This window comes from Polistes dominula, unplaced genomic scaffold (genome assembly GCF_049000335.1).
Source record: "Polistes dominula isolate Pdom_NZ unplaced genomic scaffold, Pdom_raw_medaka contig_15, whole genome shotgun sequence".
Classification (NCBI taxonomy): Eukaryota; Metazoa; Arthropoda; class Insecta; order Hymenoptera; family Vespidae; genus Polistes; species Polistes dominula.
In genome coordinates this window covers 4906722-4924596 of record NW_028300915.1, presented here as the reverse complement: position 1 = coordinate 4924596, position 17875 = coordinate 4906722, and the positions used below count along the sequence as shown (strand labels likewise).

Sequence of the window (17875 nt, the reverse complement as noted above, 5' to 3'; positions counted from 1 at the left end):
GATTCGAATTAGTAAGATGCGTTCCGACTACGAGGCAGATGAGAATCGATTAAAAAAAAAAAAAATATAAAAGAAAGAGGATCAAGATCAAGGAAGAATGGGAAGGATGAAAGATAGATAGATAGATAGATAGATAGGTAGACAAAAATAGATATCGAATGAACGAGATTAGTTTCATTGATGGAATGAAAATACAGGTCATCTCAAAGTTTGAGGCATGATAAAGAACAAGAATAAGAAAAAAACAAACTACTCTATCTTGATTGAAAAAGGTGTTCTCTTTGGCCAATTTCGTCGGTCACACCAAAGACCACGCTAGGAAGTCCAAGGGAAAGATTTAATTCTATCGTAAATGGAAACGGCGGACGTAAAAGAGAAAGAAAAAGAATGGAAACCGGAGGGAGAGAAGGAGGGAGAGGATGAAGATGAAGAAGAATTTTCGGTGACGACGCCGATATGGAAGAAGATGAAGAAGATGAAGAAGATGAAGATGAAGAAGAAGACGTGAAGGAATATCGGTGTGGGACAAGTTGTTCGGACGTGAAAGTGATGGAACTCTTGCGTTGCCTTTCTTCCATCAAAAGACAACGTGAGAGGTATACGGAAAAACACATACACAAACACACAGAACACACACATTGATTAACACGCACACACGTATGCTGGTGTCATCATGCTCTCAAAACGATATAACATATAAGTATCGTGAGTTGAGGGTTCGAAGGACACGCGTCATATTTGGATACACGAATACACGTACACACATACACGTTAATATATATACACAAAAATAATACATTTATATCAACACTTAAATACGCTGCACATTTGTACACTAATAAAAAAAAAACACAAATAAAATAACACACACACAAATACACAAGCACACATTCGGAAGACCGCGTGCCACAGAGACTGAAGAGAAATCAACGCAGTGGGCCCTGTATAGCCACGGCCTGTTAACAATTTACAATGCATATAAGTTTATAAATACTATAAACCTAACGTATTGAGGCAAGTAATTCGTTATTGCAGTCAGTGAATCCTTTATATATGCGTATATATAAATATATACATAAATATATAAGTATACAATCGTAAGATTTCCAGTCTCGTGATCGTCATTCGAAAGACGGACATCGGATGAAAAAAAGGGGGGTGGAAAATAAAAAAATGATCTTTCTAAAGAAACTAATTATGGGAAAATGATAAACTAAATGGATTTCGTTACAAAATAATATTAAAATCAAATAAGGTATAACGACAAAAAAAAAGGAAAAAAAATAATAAAAATAAGTAAATAAATAAATAAATAAAGACTAAAGATAAGAAAAGAAGAAGAAAATGAAAGAGAAGAAAGAAATCAGGAGATAAGACTCTCTTTCTCTCTCTTTCTCTCTCTCTCCTCCTCTATCCCTCTCTCCCTCTCTATGCGTTTCTCACTAGATTCTACCCCTATCCTCTTCATATTTTCTTTTTTCGTATTTTATCTTACTGTCGTTTTTACAAAAAATGCCCCAAAAAGATTGGTAAGAATTTTTAACAAAAATGGCAAGACCAAGCGCAAAAACAAAACGACGACAGACATCAACGAAAATAATTTATATTTTTTTGTTCTTCCCTCACCCACCCAATTTTTTCTCATTACCTATCTTTTCCTTTCTTTTTTTTCTCATTTGGTCTTTCTCTCTCTCTCTCTCTCTCTCTTTTTCTCTCTTTCTCTTTTTCTCTCTCTCTCTCTCAATTTTTTTATAAATTCCATCAATCAACAACAAAAAAAAACCACGAGACTGGAAATCTCGCACGATAAAGTTGCGAATATAAATTAAAAAAAAAAAAATTAATCATCGATAAAGCGAAAATCGTTCTTCGCTGAGAGGAAAAAAAAGAAAAGAAACGGAAAATGAAAAAAAAAATAATCAATGAGAAAAAAGATACGCGAAAAGTTGTATTTTCTCGAATAGGATAAAAAAAAATCCAACGATCATGCGTCGATCGTTGGTCGAGCCTAGAAAAATGAGAGAATGAATGGAATCGTACATATGTATATACGTGTTTGAAAAAAAAAATACAAAAAAAAAAAATAAAAAAAACTGATTGTGAGTAACAAGGGAAGAGAAAATAAAGAAAAGAAGATAAAAAAAAGAAAAAAAAAAACAGAAAAAAGAGCAAAATATTTATTCCATATTCCGTAATAAACAGCAAACAAAAAAATCTATGTGTTTAAGTCGAGAGAAAGAGAAAAAGAGTGACAAAGAGAGAGAGAGAGAGAGAGAGAGAAAGGAAAGAGGGAATGACGAGAGGGGTGTAAGGAAGGTAGGGAGGGGGAAAGGGGTTAGAAAAAATACAAAATTCTCATTAAAAAATAATGTGATACATAAAATTTTAAACGAGAAGAAAAAATAAAGGAGGAAAGAAGAAAGAAAAAAAGAGAGAGAGAGAAAGAGAGAGAGATGGAAAGAGTAAAAAAAATTAGTATTAAAAAAAAAAATGGACGATGAAACTTCGATGAAAGTTGAATAATGTGTTGTAGAATAAAACGTTAGATCTAAGAAGAATTTATGCAATCTACATGGCAATCAGTCAACTGTAATTGGATAAGGTTGGATGGAGAAAAGAGCAACTAAAAGACAAAGAGAGAGAGAGAGAGAGAGAACGAAAGAGAATGAGAATGAACTTTATTTCCTACGAAGAAAAGAGAAGAAAAGAGAAGAGCACTTTTAGTTCGTACATACATACTCGTTCATTTAGAGAATAACTAAGAAAGCTGGAAGAGCGTTAATTGGTTCGCACAAACACACGTATATGCATAAGGAATACATGTGTATATGTATACATATATATATATATACTATATATATAGAATGAATTTTAATTGGTTTTAATGTCGAACCAACGGATCTGACGTCAAGCAAATTATTAAATCTTCCCCGAAAAAAAAAGATAAAAAGAAATAGAAAAGAAAAGTGGAGGGGAAAAAAGAGGGTAGCATTATCGAAACCGAATGTTAAGATTTTTTTTTAAAAAGATGAATGTCTTGATAATTGTGTTCTTATTTTATTTTTAAGAGTTCTTTTCTTTTTTTTTTTTTTTTTTTTTTGATGAATTTTATCGATAAGTTTAAAACGTTCGATTTGCTATCAGTCTCTTCTTTTATACAACAAATCTGTATGAAAAAGAGAAAGAGAGATAGATAGAGAGAAAGAAGATAGAAAGGGAAGGAAAGAGGAAGGAGGGAGTGACACTCACACATACACACAACTAACAAACGCAAACAAATGGAATGAATTTAAGAAAAGTATAAAAAACCATTTCGTTTAGCCGATCCAATTTGATGGAATTTTTTCTACGTAATTGTTTACGAATTGTTACGTTGTCCTCGGATACGCATAAAGCGTTGTATATATTTAGAAAATAAAGGAGATACAGTGTTAACTGTTTAAAAATAAATAAATCAATAATAAGGAATGTGGAAAAGTAGGAAAGAGAAGAAAAATATTATAGAGACCATTTTTTTGTTGAATCGATGTTAAAGAGATTTTATCAAAACACACAAAAAATATGAACAATGTTGAACAAGAGGAGGGGGCGCAGCAAAAATCGAAACTCAACGTTATTTTTTTGAGGGTTTACCGTTGAAAATGATTTTTGTCGAGAAGGGAAAAACAAAAGAAGAAAAAAAAATGTTCAATACGAATACGTTCGTTTGTTTAGCTTACAGTCTGAGGTTTACAAAATCGAAAATAACAACAATAACAGCAAAAAAGTAAAACCTGGCACAAAAAATGTATCACAGTGAATTGGCTAACAAATGATCCGTACGATCGATCGATCGATCATACGTTTTCCGTGGTAAAAGCTTTTGCAAAATGTTTGGCTTTGAAACAGGCTGAAAAAAGAAAATATCATCCCTTCGATGTGAAAAAAAGATTTCCAATTCTGACTTCCGTTAATGGGAAAAGTACATTTTCGAATTTAACGTCAAATGGGCAACAATTTGGATCGGCCATTAGGAAAAAAAGATAACTCCAAGATTTGTTCTTTAATTAATAAAACAAAAACCAGCAACTGTATGCTCAATCACGTTTTTTTCATTTTAATTAATCAAATCATTTTGTTTTATTTTGATTTGTCATTTGAAGTATATATAAATATATACATTAATATATACATATATACAGAGAAAGTAATTTCACGAATGAAATTAATTATAAATACACGTGATTCTTTCCGTCAAATTGTCATTATTGAAAATTGTTACGTATCGTCGATCAATAGTCAACGAAATAAATATATCAGGTTTACAAAATAGTTTCTATACGAATATACGTATTTTTGTATGTATATTTGCATTAAGTCATCAAAATATAGACGACCAATAAAATGCAACTTTATTACTAGCTTTTGATCCACTCAAAATAAGACAATTCGATACTACCAAAGGTACGGACAAATTTTTAGTCTCCGAGTTATGTCTTGACAACGATTGGTCGATGTGATGCGTAACTAACATAAATCATTTTTAAATAAAATCGAAGGACAACAAAATTCGCTTTTAATTTCTTTCACGTGTCTACGGACGTACTTGAAAACAACCGAAATCAAACTAACTAACTAACTAACAGACACACTTTAAGCGAACAAACCACAAAAAAATGAGAAAAAAAAATTTTTTGAAATAAAGCACACCCCTACACACCACAAGCACACGTATAGATGAAGAAAAAGAAGGAAAGAATGAAAGAAAGAAGAACAATTTTTTTAAATGATTCGTAACGCGTCTGTACATAGATTACAGTTTGAAGAACGTTTCAAAGAGAAAAGGAGAAATAAAAAATAAAAAAGAAGGCAAACGAAAATACGCGTTTCAAATTATAAATAATATTCGAATAATATACGAATTACATTCGTACCATTCGTACATCCTTTTATCAAATCAAATCTCGATTTAATTGTAAATGAATTAACCTAAGTCATGCGCTTTCATCGACATAGGACGGAGAAATCAGTATTAAGAAAAGAAAAAAGAAAAAAAAACGATAAAAAGAAATTTTAAATAGCATTTTGATTAATCGTACGTTGTAAAATTCTTCAAAAGAAAAAGAAAAATGAAATAAAGAGAGAACGGAAGAAGAAGAAGAAAAAAAAGGATAAGAAAAAAGACAAAAATCGTATACAATGTATATAGTACAATACAAGAACGTACGGTATATAAATAAAAAAAATATTATAATAAAAAAAGAAAAAACAAAAAAAAAATAATACACACAAATATACACAAATACACATACACGTACACACGTACATGCAGTTATTGTAAGCGGTACAGTACTATCAACTGAAGTTAAAGAGAAAGAAAGAGAACCAAGATAAAACAATTAACAAAATATAACACAAAACGATATAAAATCGTGATGTAAAATGGAACTTGTGCAAGAGGTAAAGAAATAAATGGACAAAAAAATACATCTAAAATGAAAGAAATTAAAAAAGATGGAAAGAAAGTTCGCCGTATTCCTGTCTACATAATATTATCGCAATATACATAAAATTAAATAGTAAACCATTCGTTAGTATTTCAAAAATGTGTGAACAATGTTTCCCCCCACAATTTTTAAATAATCGATTTCGATATAGGAAAAAAAAAATAAGTAAAGAAATAAACGTCGACGGAGAACTCTATAGAAGAAAATTCCCTTTTCTTTTTCTTTTTTCAATTTTTTTGTTGGTTTTTTTTTCAATACTCGAGTACTCACATACACACGTACATACATAAACACAAAAAATATCGCATAATCTATTGCATCCCCCCCCGAATTTATAGAATGTGTGTACATGCAGGAGTAAAAAAGAAAATAATAATAAATAATAATAAATAATAATAATAATAATAAATAATAATAAATAATAATAATAATAATAATAATAATAATAATAAATAATAATAAATAATAATAAATAATAATAGTAATTATTGGAATAAGAATGGAAAATGTTAAAACGATCGTACGAATTTAAAATGAAAAAAAAAGACAAGAAATAAATATTGGTCGTTCCTTTTATCGGTCTATCAATTTGTTATTATCTCAATTAATTAATTAAATAATTAATTTTATTTGTTTTATTGATTGTTATTGTTGTATTTATCGTTAAACAATCTGATCTTTATGAACTGTTAATTATAACGACGTTCCAACTAATCTTAGCGTCCACAATTTACGGTTAATTGGTTGAACGAATTGACGTCAGAGAAATATACAGATACATACACATGTGTGTATATATGTATGTGTATATGTATGTACGTATATAGATATACACATATTTACGTACATACGTGTTTGCATATACAGAGTGTTTTCAAATATGTGGGCATAACTTAAAGGGTGCTTTCAGTATACTTAAAATAAAAAATAAAAAAAAAGACATAAAATCAATCATACGTCCAATATGACCTTGTTTCCAAATTATATCTATTTTTGTGTTAAATGATTTTTTTATAAATTGATTTTAAAAGTGGCCACTGTTCGACTTCAATGCACGTTATCAAACAATCTTTTTACTCATTTAAAAATATCAACTATTTTTTTTGCAATTTGCTGTCAATTGTTTTGGATTAAGATTAATCGAATTATTAGTATGAGAATCATGTGACAACATATGAAATGCAGAAATGACTGTAATTTGGAAACAAGGTATCATATAGGATAAATATAAACCTTTTTCTTTTGTTTTTTTTATTTTAACGTACTTAAACCTTACCCCTAAAGTTATACGTATATATTTTGAAACACCCCGTATATGTGACGTTCGTACAGGTAAAATTAATTTAATAACATTAACGATCGTGTGTTTTCTGTGCTAATGAACTTAAGTTAATGACAGTTAAATCTTTGAAATGCATATACATTAGGGTGGGTCAAAAAAATGACTTTTTTTTTTCAAGTGCACGCAAAAATGGGTTCCTAGACATCTTAAAACAATTCTCACCCAATATGAGCTCTTAATTTTAATAGGAAGATCCTTCGCATCGCAGTTTTTTATTTTTTTTTTCAGTCCAATAGATTAAAATTCATACCCCATTATTTATTGATTGTACAGAAAAATGTTTTAGACGTATTTTGTAGGAAATTTAATGCTCTACAAAAAAGGTATCTTATATTTTTTCCGTTAACCTCACCATTTGAATGATAGTGAAGATTTAAATTTGATGATTTTTAGACAAATTTATTAGTCATCTTATATTAGTCATTTATTGTCGAGTTATAGAATTCATAAACAAAAATGAAATTTGTCTAAAAATCATCAAATTTAAATCTTCAATATCATTCAAATGGATGACTGTTAAAAAATGCACAATACAAATTTTTGTAAGAAATTAACTACTCTATAAAAATGGTGTCTTATGTTTTGGAAATTAAATTAAGCGTTCTAAAGATATTCAGAGACAAAAATCAGTACACATGAAAGTTTGATGATGAATATCTTTTGAACGCTTAATTTATTCGCCAAAACATAACACACCATTTTTATAAAGTAGTTAATTTCCTACAAAAATTTGTATTGTGCACTTTTTAATAGTCATTTATTGTCGAGTTATAAAATTCTTAAACAAAAATAAAATTTGTCTAAAAATCATCAAATTTAAATCTTCAATATCATTCAAATGGTGAGGTTTACGGAAAAAATATAAGATACCTTTTTCGTAGAGCATTAAATTTTTTACAAAATTCGTCTAAAACATTTTTCTGTACAATCAATAAATAATGGGGTATGAATTTTAATCTATTGGACTGAAAAAAAAAATAAAAAACTGCGATGCGAAGGATCTTCCTATTAAAATTAAGAGCTCATATTGGGTGAGAATTGTTTTAAGATGTCTAGGAACCCATTTTTGCGTGCACTTGAAAAAAAAAAAGTCATTTTTTTGACCCACCCTAATATACATATTTGCCGGTAGGTAATAATGATAGTGTCCTAAGTCGACAAATTATACTAATTTATTTAATAAATAAAATGATTTATATTATTTTAATAAATCATCATTATATACTAATTTATTTGATGATTTATTAAAATAATATAAATCATTTTAATTATCAAATAAATTATCATTATACTAATTTATTTGGTGATTTATTAAAATAATATAAATCATTTTAATATCAAATAAATTAATGATATATATACATGTATCGTTAATTATGACAGTGGACTAATTGTAAGTAGAAAAAAAAATGAAAATATTAATTTTATCATTTATTCAATTACTTATATTAACATAAAAATAATAAAATCGATTTTTTTTCTAAATATTTTGACTTACAATCCACTGTTATAATAATCAAAACAGATTGGAATATATATACATATTACGTACGTATGTATGTAAAAGAAAATTATTGTTTACAAATTCGTACCATCTTTTAAGCTCTTTGAAATATTTCCAATATTATATATACATAAAAAGAAAATGAATTTTTAAACATTATACCCAATCGCAGAAACTGAATCATGCGACTTTAAGAATTTATCATTTTTTGTACGTCATACGAACATTTACGATGATCACATGCATTACAACAAGCATAAATTCTTCCGAGAAACGAAAGAAAAAGTTTAATAATATATCCGATAAGGAAGAGTATGATAAAGAAGGGAAACAAAAATAATAAAAAAAAAGAAGAGAAAAAGAAGAAGATGCGATTGATGTGGTATAAGACAAAAATCATTTCATTGTCTTATCGTCGAAAATTTGTACTTTGGATATAAGATAATCTTTTTTTGTTTTTTTTTTTTATTAATATTATTATTATTACAATTCGCGTTTAACAATAATTATGGATAGAACGATTAGAATTCACAAGACGAATTCGTACGTTTTCCTTGTTAAAAAAAATAAAACAAAGTTATTACGAAAATGTGTGTGTGATTTAAAGAAGAAAAAAAGAGGTTAGGGTGATAATCAATTGGCTAGTTTACTATTTTACTTTTCCTTCCTTTAAATTACTATAATAAAAATTGTCTTGGGGTTTTTCTTGTTTTCGTACGATATAAGACTAATGATTAAAAAGAGATGAGAGAATAAAGAAAACTAATAAATAATTATTATTAAATAAATGGAAGAAAAGGTGTCTCTTTCGACGTAAAAAATCGCATTTTTAAATTGCGTTCACTTTTTTAAGGAGACAGGTCTTCTTAAAAAGCCACGAATTGTATCGTTTTTAAAGAAAAAAAAAGGCAAAAAAAAAGAGAAACAAAAAACATAATACAATTTAAGCACTTGATGTAACCCTGACCAATGTAAACCGGAAAATAGGCGAACGATTTATTAAACGAAAGAAATTGTTCTAAGCAACGTGGACTTCAAACTCGTCGTTTGTGTTGTAAATAAGATTAACTATTCGTATATTTAAAAAATATCGCGACTAGAAATAATCGGAGATGAAAGAAAAATAAAAATAAAAATAAACGAGAGAGAGATGGAGAGAGAGAGAAAGAGGAAACGAAATAACTACTTAGATCGATTATTCGATCTACTTTATTTCTAATTTTACACTAACAATAAATGCAAGTCCGTCAAAAAAAAAAAAAAGAATAAAAAATTTCAATAAACTTGTATCATCAGAGTCGCAATATTTCGTAAATACTTATAAATAAAAAATATCATTAAAAATTAATAAACGAGCGAATAAAGTATTAAAAAAAAAAGAATTATTTGCAAAAAAAAAACAAATACATAAAAAGTTTGGTTTCCTCGATAAAAGTTTAGTGTAGATTTTAATTGCAAGAGATTTAACTATCTTTGTTTTCTTTAACGCTAAACTTACCAAAGGACTGGTTATTTTAATGTTATTAATTATTTTCTATTTAATTTCGTTTAAAAAAGTTAATATTCTACAAATTATTTAATTAAAATTATTGTAGCTAGAAATCAAATGGATTATCATCTTTTCAAAAATCAAATTGTTTTTTTTTCAAGACCAGTATATAATTAAACACCAAATTTCGATAAATTTAGTGTTAAAGATCAATTAAACTTGATGGTAGAAATAAATTACTATTAATTAAAATAGGAATAAAAGAGAGAGAGAGAGTGTGTGAATAAAAGGAGAAAAAAACGAGAGGGTAAAAAAATAAAGCAAAAAGAAAGAAAGAAAAAAAGAAAATGAAGAATCGTCGCCATTGAAGAATAGAACAAGAAAAGAAAAAAAGAGAAAAGTTGAAAAAAAATTGAAGAAAAATTTGCATAACGAATACGTTTCCTTATCTGATCCTCACTTTTCCCCGATACTAACGCCGAAATTAACAGGACGAATTAAAATAAAAGAACGAACGAGGATAGATAATGTTAAACGAAAAATAAATTGGGATATTTTAATTTAAAGCAAATCCTTTTTTCCTTCCGTTTATTCTGGAAGATTTTTAATGAAATGTAAAATAAACAGAAAAAGAAAATAAATAAAAAAAAAATATAACGGAGAGAGAAAGAAAAAGAAAAAGAAAAAAAAAGGTAGAAATTCTGTAGAAAACTCATTGCTCCTTTATTTTCATTCGTCCTGTATAATAATATTAAAAAAGTAGATTAAACGTTGTCCACGTAATCGTAAGGATTGTTGTAAAAACCCTTTTATGGAAAAAAAATGAAAAAAAAAAAAAACAAGGGAAGAAACTGTTTTCTCGAGGAATCGAACTCGCGTGAATTTTTTTTTCGATTCGGACGTATAGGTACAACGAGAAAAAGAAAAAAAAATTAAACGAAAAATGAATAAAGAAGGATCGTAAAATTTTTTAATTACGTAAAACAATGAACAACAAAATAAAGTCGAGAAAAGAAAAACAAAAAAGGAAAGATGATAATATCTCTGACGAAAAAAATTATAAATCAAATATAAGTCTACGGTGAATAATTAAACCGCATCATTGGTCTCGCAGTAATATTAAAGTGACAAATAAACTTTAAAAAATCGATTAAAACTGTCAATTAAGTATTATTACAAATGTATGTATGTGTTTGTGTGCGTTACGCACAATCGCGTACATTCGACTGACCGATTTAATCGTTTTTTAATCTTCATCAACTTTTAACGAGAATACGATCAAACGTTGTACAAACGAAATAAACTACATTTAACTAACAAAAACATTAATAAATAAAAAGACAAAATAAAATGATTAAAGGTAAGGTTTAAACTAAAAGGAAAAAAAAGGGAGCACAACTGTTTTAAGGATTTGTAAACTCGACGTTTTCCATGATTTTACAAAAGACGACATCCGAATAAAAACACAGTAAGAGAATAAAATAAAAAAAAAGGAAAAATCAAATTTAAAAACAGAGTCTTTTCAATCGAAATACTTAAAACTACGGAGAAGATAATAACATTAACAACAGATAAACTATCCTTGATAAAAACTTCACGCCGCACGATTTGTCAAAAAAAAGAAATAAAAAGTAAAAAACGAAAACATAAACAAACAATGAAAAAAGAAAAAAATTAATTAAATATGAGATACGTGCTAATGAGAACGCGAATTCCTCGATAAATCCCGTAACAGTATTCTAAAATTAACATTATAAGAATTTTAATTACCATCATTGTAATTACGAAAATAATTAAATGACAGAGACGAAGATTGATGTTTATAGAAACACACACATACACACACTCACACACGCACACAGAAAGGAAAAGAGAGAGAGAGAAAGAGAGAAAAAGGGTGAGAAATCCAACCTTCGAGGTCGTTTTATCCAAAAATTATCGTTTAATAAAAGGAACAAATGGGTTCCTCTCGTATTTTTTCATATATTTAACGCCATCCTTCCTATTAATTTTATTTCTATTTTTTCTTTTTTTTTTTTTTATTCATCTCAAGCGCAATCTTCAACTCGATGTTACTTCAAATTTATTATAATTTAATAGCTTTTTTTTTTTGAATGCATAATAATTACTCCACGTGGCTTAACAGGTAAGAAATTTTTTCAAATATCTTTTTTCAATATACCTACGATATTCACAAATACATTTAAAAATAAATGTAAAAATAATTATTTACATAATTATTCTTCGAGCTTTGACCGGAACAACATGTTTAATTACATATATCACTAATAGTAAATATTAATTATTAAATATTAATTTAAAACATCTAGAATATCATTTTCAATAAATATGACTGATATATCAATTGACATTTCTTGACATATTGTAGAGCGTAAATAGTTTTTAATAATTTTTAATCTGGAAAAACCTCTTATCTCTGATAGCTACCCTACAGGTAAATCTAAATAAATACGCAGTACAATTACTAAATTTGTAAAAGTTTCACTTAATTTATTCACGTACATATATTTCAAAACAATATAAGAGGATCCATCTCAATTTTTATAAAGCATTGTATATTCAATATTTTTATTGTTTGTTAAATTTTTATATTCATTGTATTTATTTCAAGGAAATATTTGTAGTTTATTTTTATTTGACGGTAGAATAAAATATTGCATTTGATAGAAACATTTATTCGATCAATTTGAAATGATTGCACAAATCTACAGTGTCCACTAATGTTTCATGAATATTGTTTCTCAATGATAATTGGTTTAATACTTTCAAAGCTTCGATAAATTTTTTTATCGTCAACAATCTCGTTGAATTTATCGACACAATGTTAAGCGCACGATTATGGCTATCTGTTGGATATATCATGCATCCTATTTTTTCCTTCAAAACAAATACACAATTTTGTAATACATTAAGTGATTTTTCAAGGTAATTATATAAAATTTTCTAAATATTTATTAATAAGATCGTTGTAAAAATAGAATACTGGATATTTATTGGAACGTTTCAATAATTTTTACGAATCATAGTTATTCTAATTAAATTATACCTAAATAATGAAATATTTCAATAGTACCTGATTATCGTAATATATTTGATTTTGTTTGCAGAGATTGATTAAAGTTTGTCCACAATATTTTGACAAACCAGTGCCATAAAGTTTACCACAGCAAATAGCGTGTCTGTTAACTTTGATTAACAATTCAGTTATGTTACTGATCTTCGATTCATTTTTACTTTGTTGCGCGTATCTAAGATAATTGCAAATTCATTGTAATATCAAATTAAAATCATCTACTTTAGATGTAATTGAAATCTTACTTTTCGTTACCATCCTTACACGGACCAACACAAAATTTGACCCAATCGCTGAATGCTATTAAATCAGTATAATAAGGATCTATATCTATCACCCAAAACTGTTGAACCTAATTCAAAAACAATACGTACATTATTAATACATTTTTTTGTATCCCAAATTCTGATTGAAAAAATTAAACGAATGTTCGAAAATTATTTTTGAAAAAATACAAAATTGTAAATGTTTGTAATTATTTTGATTTTTTTTTTTTAAATGACGTTTGAGTGTGCGCGTGTATTCCTACGTCGAATTGATCACGAAAAGAAACAAGATCGATGCCAAAGTATCCAACAACGTGTTCGTTTCGTAAAATTGTCCCAACATTGTCTACCAGTTGTTCTAGCTCGCTTCGAAGGATTTTATTTTGAGGTAGAAAGTATGCCATATCGTTTCTAATGTCTCGACCAAAGTGAATAATTTCTGCAGCAGTGATAACAACGGGTTTAGCCAAGTCATGTTCGATGAACACACCGATGCTCAAAACATCGTAATAATTGTTTGGACAAGCTTGTATTATACCACCTAATTAAATTTAATTCAAATAAAAATTGCCAAATTTTCGAAACCATTTCCACAATTATGATGAAATTTACCGAACGATTCCAAATCGTGAAAAAATTCTTTGTTATTCGGATAAATCGATTTCTGTACTTGTATTTCTGTGGGTAAAGTTTCAGCCAACAATTTGCACAAAAAATCTTCCTTTATATTGCCTGTTCGTTCCTACAAATTAAAGAAATCAAATATTTCGAAACGACTCGTATATGGGTCGCTAGTTACGAAAAGATTAATCGAATTATTTTTCTTTATTGTAGATTGATATTTTTTTAACAATATTAATATGAAACTTACTATGTTTCTGATTGCACTTCCAAGTATACCTGTTTTGAAACGAACTATAGCAGTTTGATATCCGTAAAAGCCATTATCTATTTTTACGAACCACGTCTTGTACATTGGATATTGGATTATCATAACAGCCATGCCTCTACACAACTAAATAATAAAATCGATATAACACAAAGCAAATAATAAATCGAATTGACTTTATCCAATCTTGTCATTATCGAGCTTACGTTCATAATACATATCATAATTAAATGAAACTTCATTAAAGATAACATTGCTTAAATATTATTTAAATGCGATCACACCTGACCAAAACTGTGAACATGCAGAAATGGAGGATGCTGAATTTTATTAACGTCCAATAATTCCATTATGTAGGACTTGCTCGATAATCGTTTTTGAAACTGCAATGGCGGACCTATACGATTTATTTTTCAATGGATAAATTAGAAAAAAGAGATAAAGTACAGAGTATGACCCAGAAACTTATGTTGATAACTGTAAAAATTAATTTAAGAGGGAACAGTTTGGTATCCAAATAATTCTACTATCTGTACTGTATTATCAAAATCATTGACATTCAACAACTACTTACCCATAATCGGTATTTTCAACTCGCAAGCAATGAAAATATTTTTCTGATCTATAACCCCAGATAAAATAAACGCATGTCTGCCAGCTGTCAAGAATCTAACTCTTCGATAAACGTCAGGTGAAAAAAATAAATTTGCACTACCACTGACACATTTTTTCATAAGACTGCAAAAAAATGATCTTCAGTGCTATACGTAATTGAATAAATTCATTAAATATAGAAAAGGTAATATACCATTTGGGTTCTGGTCGTAACATTAACAACCTTTTAGATATATCAACATCCGGACGTACGCTTATTATTAAATCTTGCAAGATGGTCAACAATTCTTCGCTTTGGGGTGTCGGGAAAATATAAACTACCTCAACGTTTGGATCATCTAACCACCCTACTCGACCTACCTACAGAAAACCAACCATGTCATTTGTCACTCTAAAGTTTTGATAGAACAATAGAATTTGCTTGAGAGATCGATAACTTGAATATTTTGCAAATAATCAAAAGTTTTTCTTGCTCTACATTTCAATTCGTTATTGTAATTTAATGAAGGCAAATGAACGACAATGTGGGGATAACTTCTCAAATCGTGCCAATTTTTGGATATACAATGGACCCTAAAATTAAATTGCTATTTTAATACAACCCAGTACGATGCAATAATAAAAAATATAAATTGGAATGATCGCAAATAAAAATAGCAAACCATTTAAAAAGTTTTCGACAAAGTTTAGCAAATCCGCAACTTCCAATATCGCGAAACCTATCTAAGTTATCAAAATCATCTCCAGTAATACAGGCACCATCGAAACCAACTCGACAAGTATGCGACGGTCTACTGCAAATGTGCTTAGATACGTCATCCTCCGTTTCTTTTCTTTTACAGTTACGTAATTTCGATGTACATCGTTTATCCAATCCACATACACGAGTTGACAACAATTCTTCTTCGTCAGCGTTCTCACATTTACAAGAAACTTTCTTCGAATCTTGTTCAGCAACTTTTATATTGAGACCCATTTGTTCACATATTTTTATTCTTTTATCTCGTTCGTAGAAAACAGAATCAACCACGTCGTAACATTTACCCCATTTAGCAACTTCTTCTGATTTTTTTGAATACGATTTTTCCAAATGTTCTTCCGCTCTTCTATCGGGAAAGGAAACATAACTGCAATGATGCTCAAGAATAATAGGTGTTTCTTTTCTACATTTTGTAACTTTTCTTGATGGCTTAGTTTCGGTGCACTTAAATCCAGAAAATTATTTGTTAATGATAATAAATTAATTTACGATTGCAGAAACACTTACTTCAACTAATTTGGGGCAAATTACGTTCTGAGATGATGAACTGGACGAATTTATAGAATCATTGCAATCATTGGTGTCACTGTCAGCGATGCAATCAGAATAATGGAAAGAGTCAATACTGTCTAAAGAACTACAGACACTACTTTTCGATTGATCTAATTTGTTTTGACACACGTTAATCTGTTCAGTTTGTGGACCAAAATTAAATGGTCCAAGTATAAGAGGTCCATTAAAACCATAATTCTTCGTCATACACGGACAAAGCGTTGCCACGCAATAATAAGAATTCTTCAAAATGACTGAATCATCGGCACACATATTTTTCCGAAGATTTTTTGTAAGTTCTTCTCTCAATTTTAGATCTATGATTTTAACGAACTCACTTATCTCCTCGTCATTGTAATCTCCTAATGTCTAATCGTCAAATTATTTGAAATAAGATCAATTTTAATTATTTTAATTATTTTAATTATTATTTGTATTTGAGATTATTTAAACACTATTATTACAAAAATATTATAAAAAAAGAAACAATTATTAATTTATAAATTTAAAGTTTACTTTTAATTTGTTCAACTTATCTTCGTCTTTCATACAATGTACAACATTGTTGACTCCACATGGTTCACAAACTTCCGATTTCAATTTATCAAACACATTTAAATCTTTACAAGCCGTAGAAAGAAAATCTTTTTTGGAAAAATTCTGTAAAAATTCAAATTCATTTCGATTTGATAAAGATTTTTCGCACGTATTTATATCTCCTGTTTTTTGTGTCTCCAATATACGATCAATTTCTTTAACATGCGCAGTGCGTAACGTAGAACGAATTATTTGTTCAGGATCTTTAGTTTTTCCAATGTTCATCAAAGAGGCTTTGATTATTTCCAAAAAATTTTGTTTACATTGTTCGATATGTTGAATTATTGAAGGAATGCGTGTACAGACGTTGGGATCGTCCAATTCTAAGCAACCCAGTTTCATGCAAGAATTTTTTTTCTCGCAAATACCTTCGTCATTTAATTTAGTTTCTTTCAAAAAAATATTTTGACAAGCACCATTACGATCACTGATTAATTGCGATCTCGACAAAGATGCATTGCATTTAATATTTTGAAAATTTGTACACGGTTTAATTTTGACATTATTTTGACAAATTTCAGCTTCAATTAAATTATCTCTTATACATTCTGGAATACTTATGCATTCGATTTTTGGTTTTTTACAATCCTGGACATATTTTTGTTTACTTGGACAATCGCAACTTGTTGAAGACGATCGATAAGACAATTTTTCGGAATTTTCTGTATCTTTGCAATTTTTCTGTATGTTATCAATGTTTATCTCATCATTAAATATGTGATTGTCACAAATAACGCGACCACAGCAATCACAATTACGTTTCTTGTTAACAATCTTTTCTTTAATGCATGCTAAATTTAAATAATTATCGTTTCTTTTAACCATATTGTTTTTTATTTAGCAATAAATCGATACAACGAGACTAAAAATTAGGTTAATTGATCTGTCGATTATTACAAAAAATTTATAAACTGACATGTTTATAATTCTAATCGATTTTACATACACTTGCAGTGTTACAAGTATCGCGCGAGCGTGTTCTGTTATTTTTATTTTAAAAATAAATTGCATGCTTACAATACATGTTATGATATATAATTATTAATTAATTTAAGATGCACTATAATGCTTTTATAATTAAATACAGTAAGCTCATACATTTTATTTCTCAAAATCATGATATTTGAACAATAATATTCATTTGAATCCATATTATTATACACATGAAATATGTTTATAGAAAGAGTGCTGTTAAAGGTTATTCATATCAAGGGAGTAGTTCATTTATCAGATGTTTAGAGGCGCTATTGACGCACTGACCAACATTCACAATCAGTGCTA

The 17875-nt window shown here is 28.4% G+C and overlaps 2 protein-coding genes across 2 annotated transcripts; both read right to left on the bottom strand.

Moving 5' to 3' along the window:
- Positions 1-1375: 1375 nt before the first annotated feature.
- LOC107068969 (IQ domain-containing protein H-like) lies at positions 1376-15012 on the bottom strand. The gene is made up of 9 exons (XM_089170350.1): positions 14879-15012; positions 14645-14808; positions 14355-14467; positions 14053-14196; positions 13794-13923; positions 13445-13722; positions 13161-13267; positions 12916-13090; positions 1376-12719 (listed from the first exon to the last, which is right to left on the bottom strand). The coding sequence occupies exons 1-9, from the start codon at positions 14899-14901 to the stop codon at positions 12516-12518; spliced, it is 1338 nt and encodes a 445-aa protein (XP_089026476.1). The 5' UTR covers positions 14902-15012; the 3' UTR covers positions 1376-12515.
- A 59-nt stretch (positions 15013-15071) lies between these two features.
- On the bottom strand, positions 15072-17645 carry LOC149033189 (uncharacterized). The gene is made up of 4 exons (XM_089170122.1): positions 16496-17645; positions 15953-16366; positions 15348-15889; positions 15072-15258 (listed from the first exon to the last, which is right to left on the bottom strand). Exons 1-4 carry the CDS (start codon positions 17417-17419, stop codon positions 15072-15074), a joined length of 2067 nt encoding a protein of 688 aa, XP_089026248.1. The 5' UTR covers positions 17420-17645.
- Between the last annotated feature and the right edge of the window lie 230 nt (positions 17646-17875).

What these genes read in the sequence shown, in the direction of transcription:
- LOC107068969 (XM_089170350.1), bottom strand. Translation starts at nt 14,901, where the DNA reads ATGTTACGACCAGAACCCAAATG. An exon ending in GTTGAAAATACCGATTATGG is followed by an intron (nt 14,468 to 14,644) that starts GTAAGTAGTTGT and finishes TAAATCGTATAG; the next exon opens with GTCCGCCATTGCAGTTTCAA. An exon ending in TGTAAGGATGGTAACGAAAA is followed by an intron (nt 13,091 to 13,160) that starts GTAAGATTTCAA and finishes CAATTATCTTAG; the next exon opens with ATACGCGCAACAAAGTAAAA.
- LOC149033189 (XM_089170122.1), bottom strand. Translation starts at nt 17,419, where the DNA reads ATGGTTAAAAGAAACGATAATTATTTAAATTTAGCATGCATTAAAGAA. An exon ending in TTTGCCCCAAATTAGTTGAA is followed by an intron (nt 15,890 to 15,952) that starts GTAAGTGTTTCT and finishes TCTGGATTTAAG; the next exon opens with TGCACCGAAACTAAGCCATC. An exon ending in TGTCGAAAACTTTTTAAATG is followed by an intron (nt 15,259 to 15,347) that starts GTTTGCTATTTT and finishes ATTTAATTTTAG; the next exon opens with GGTCCATTGTATATCCAAAA.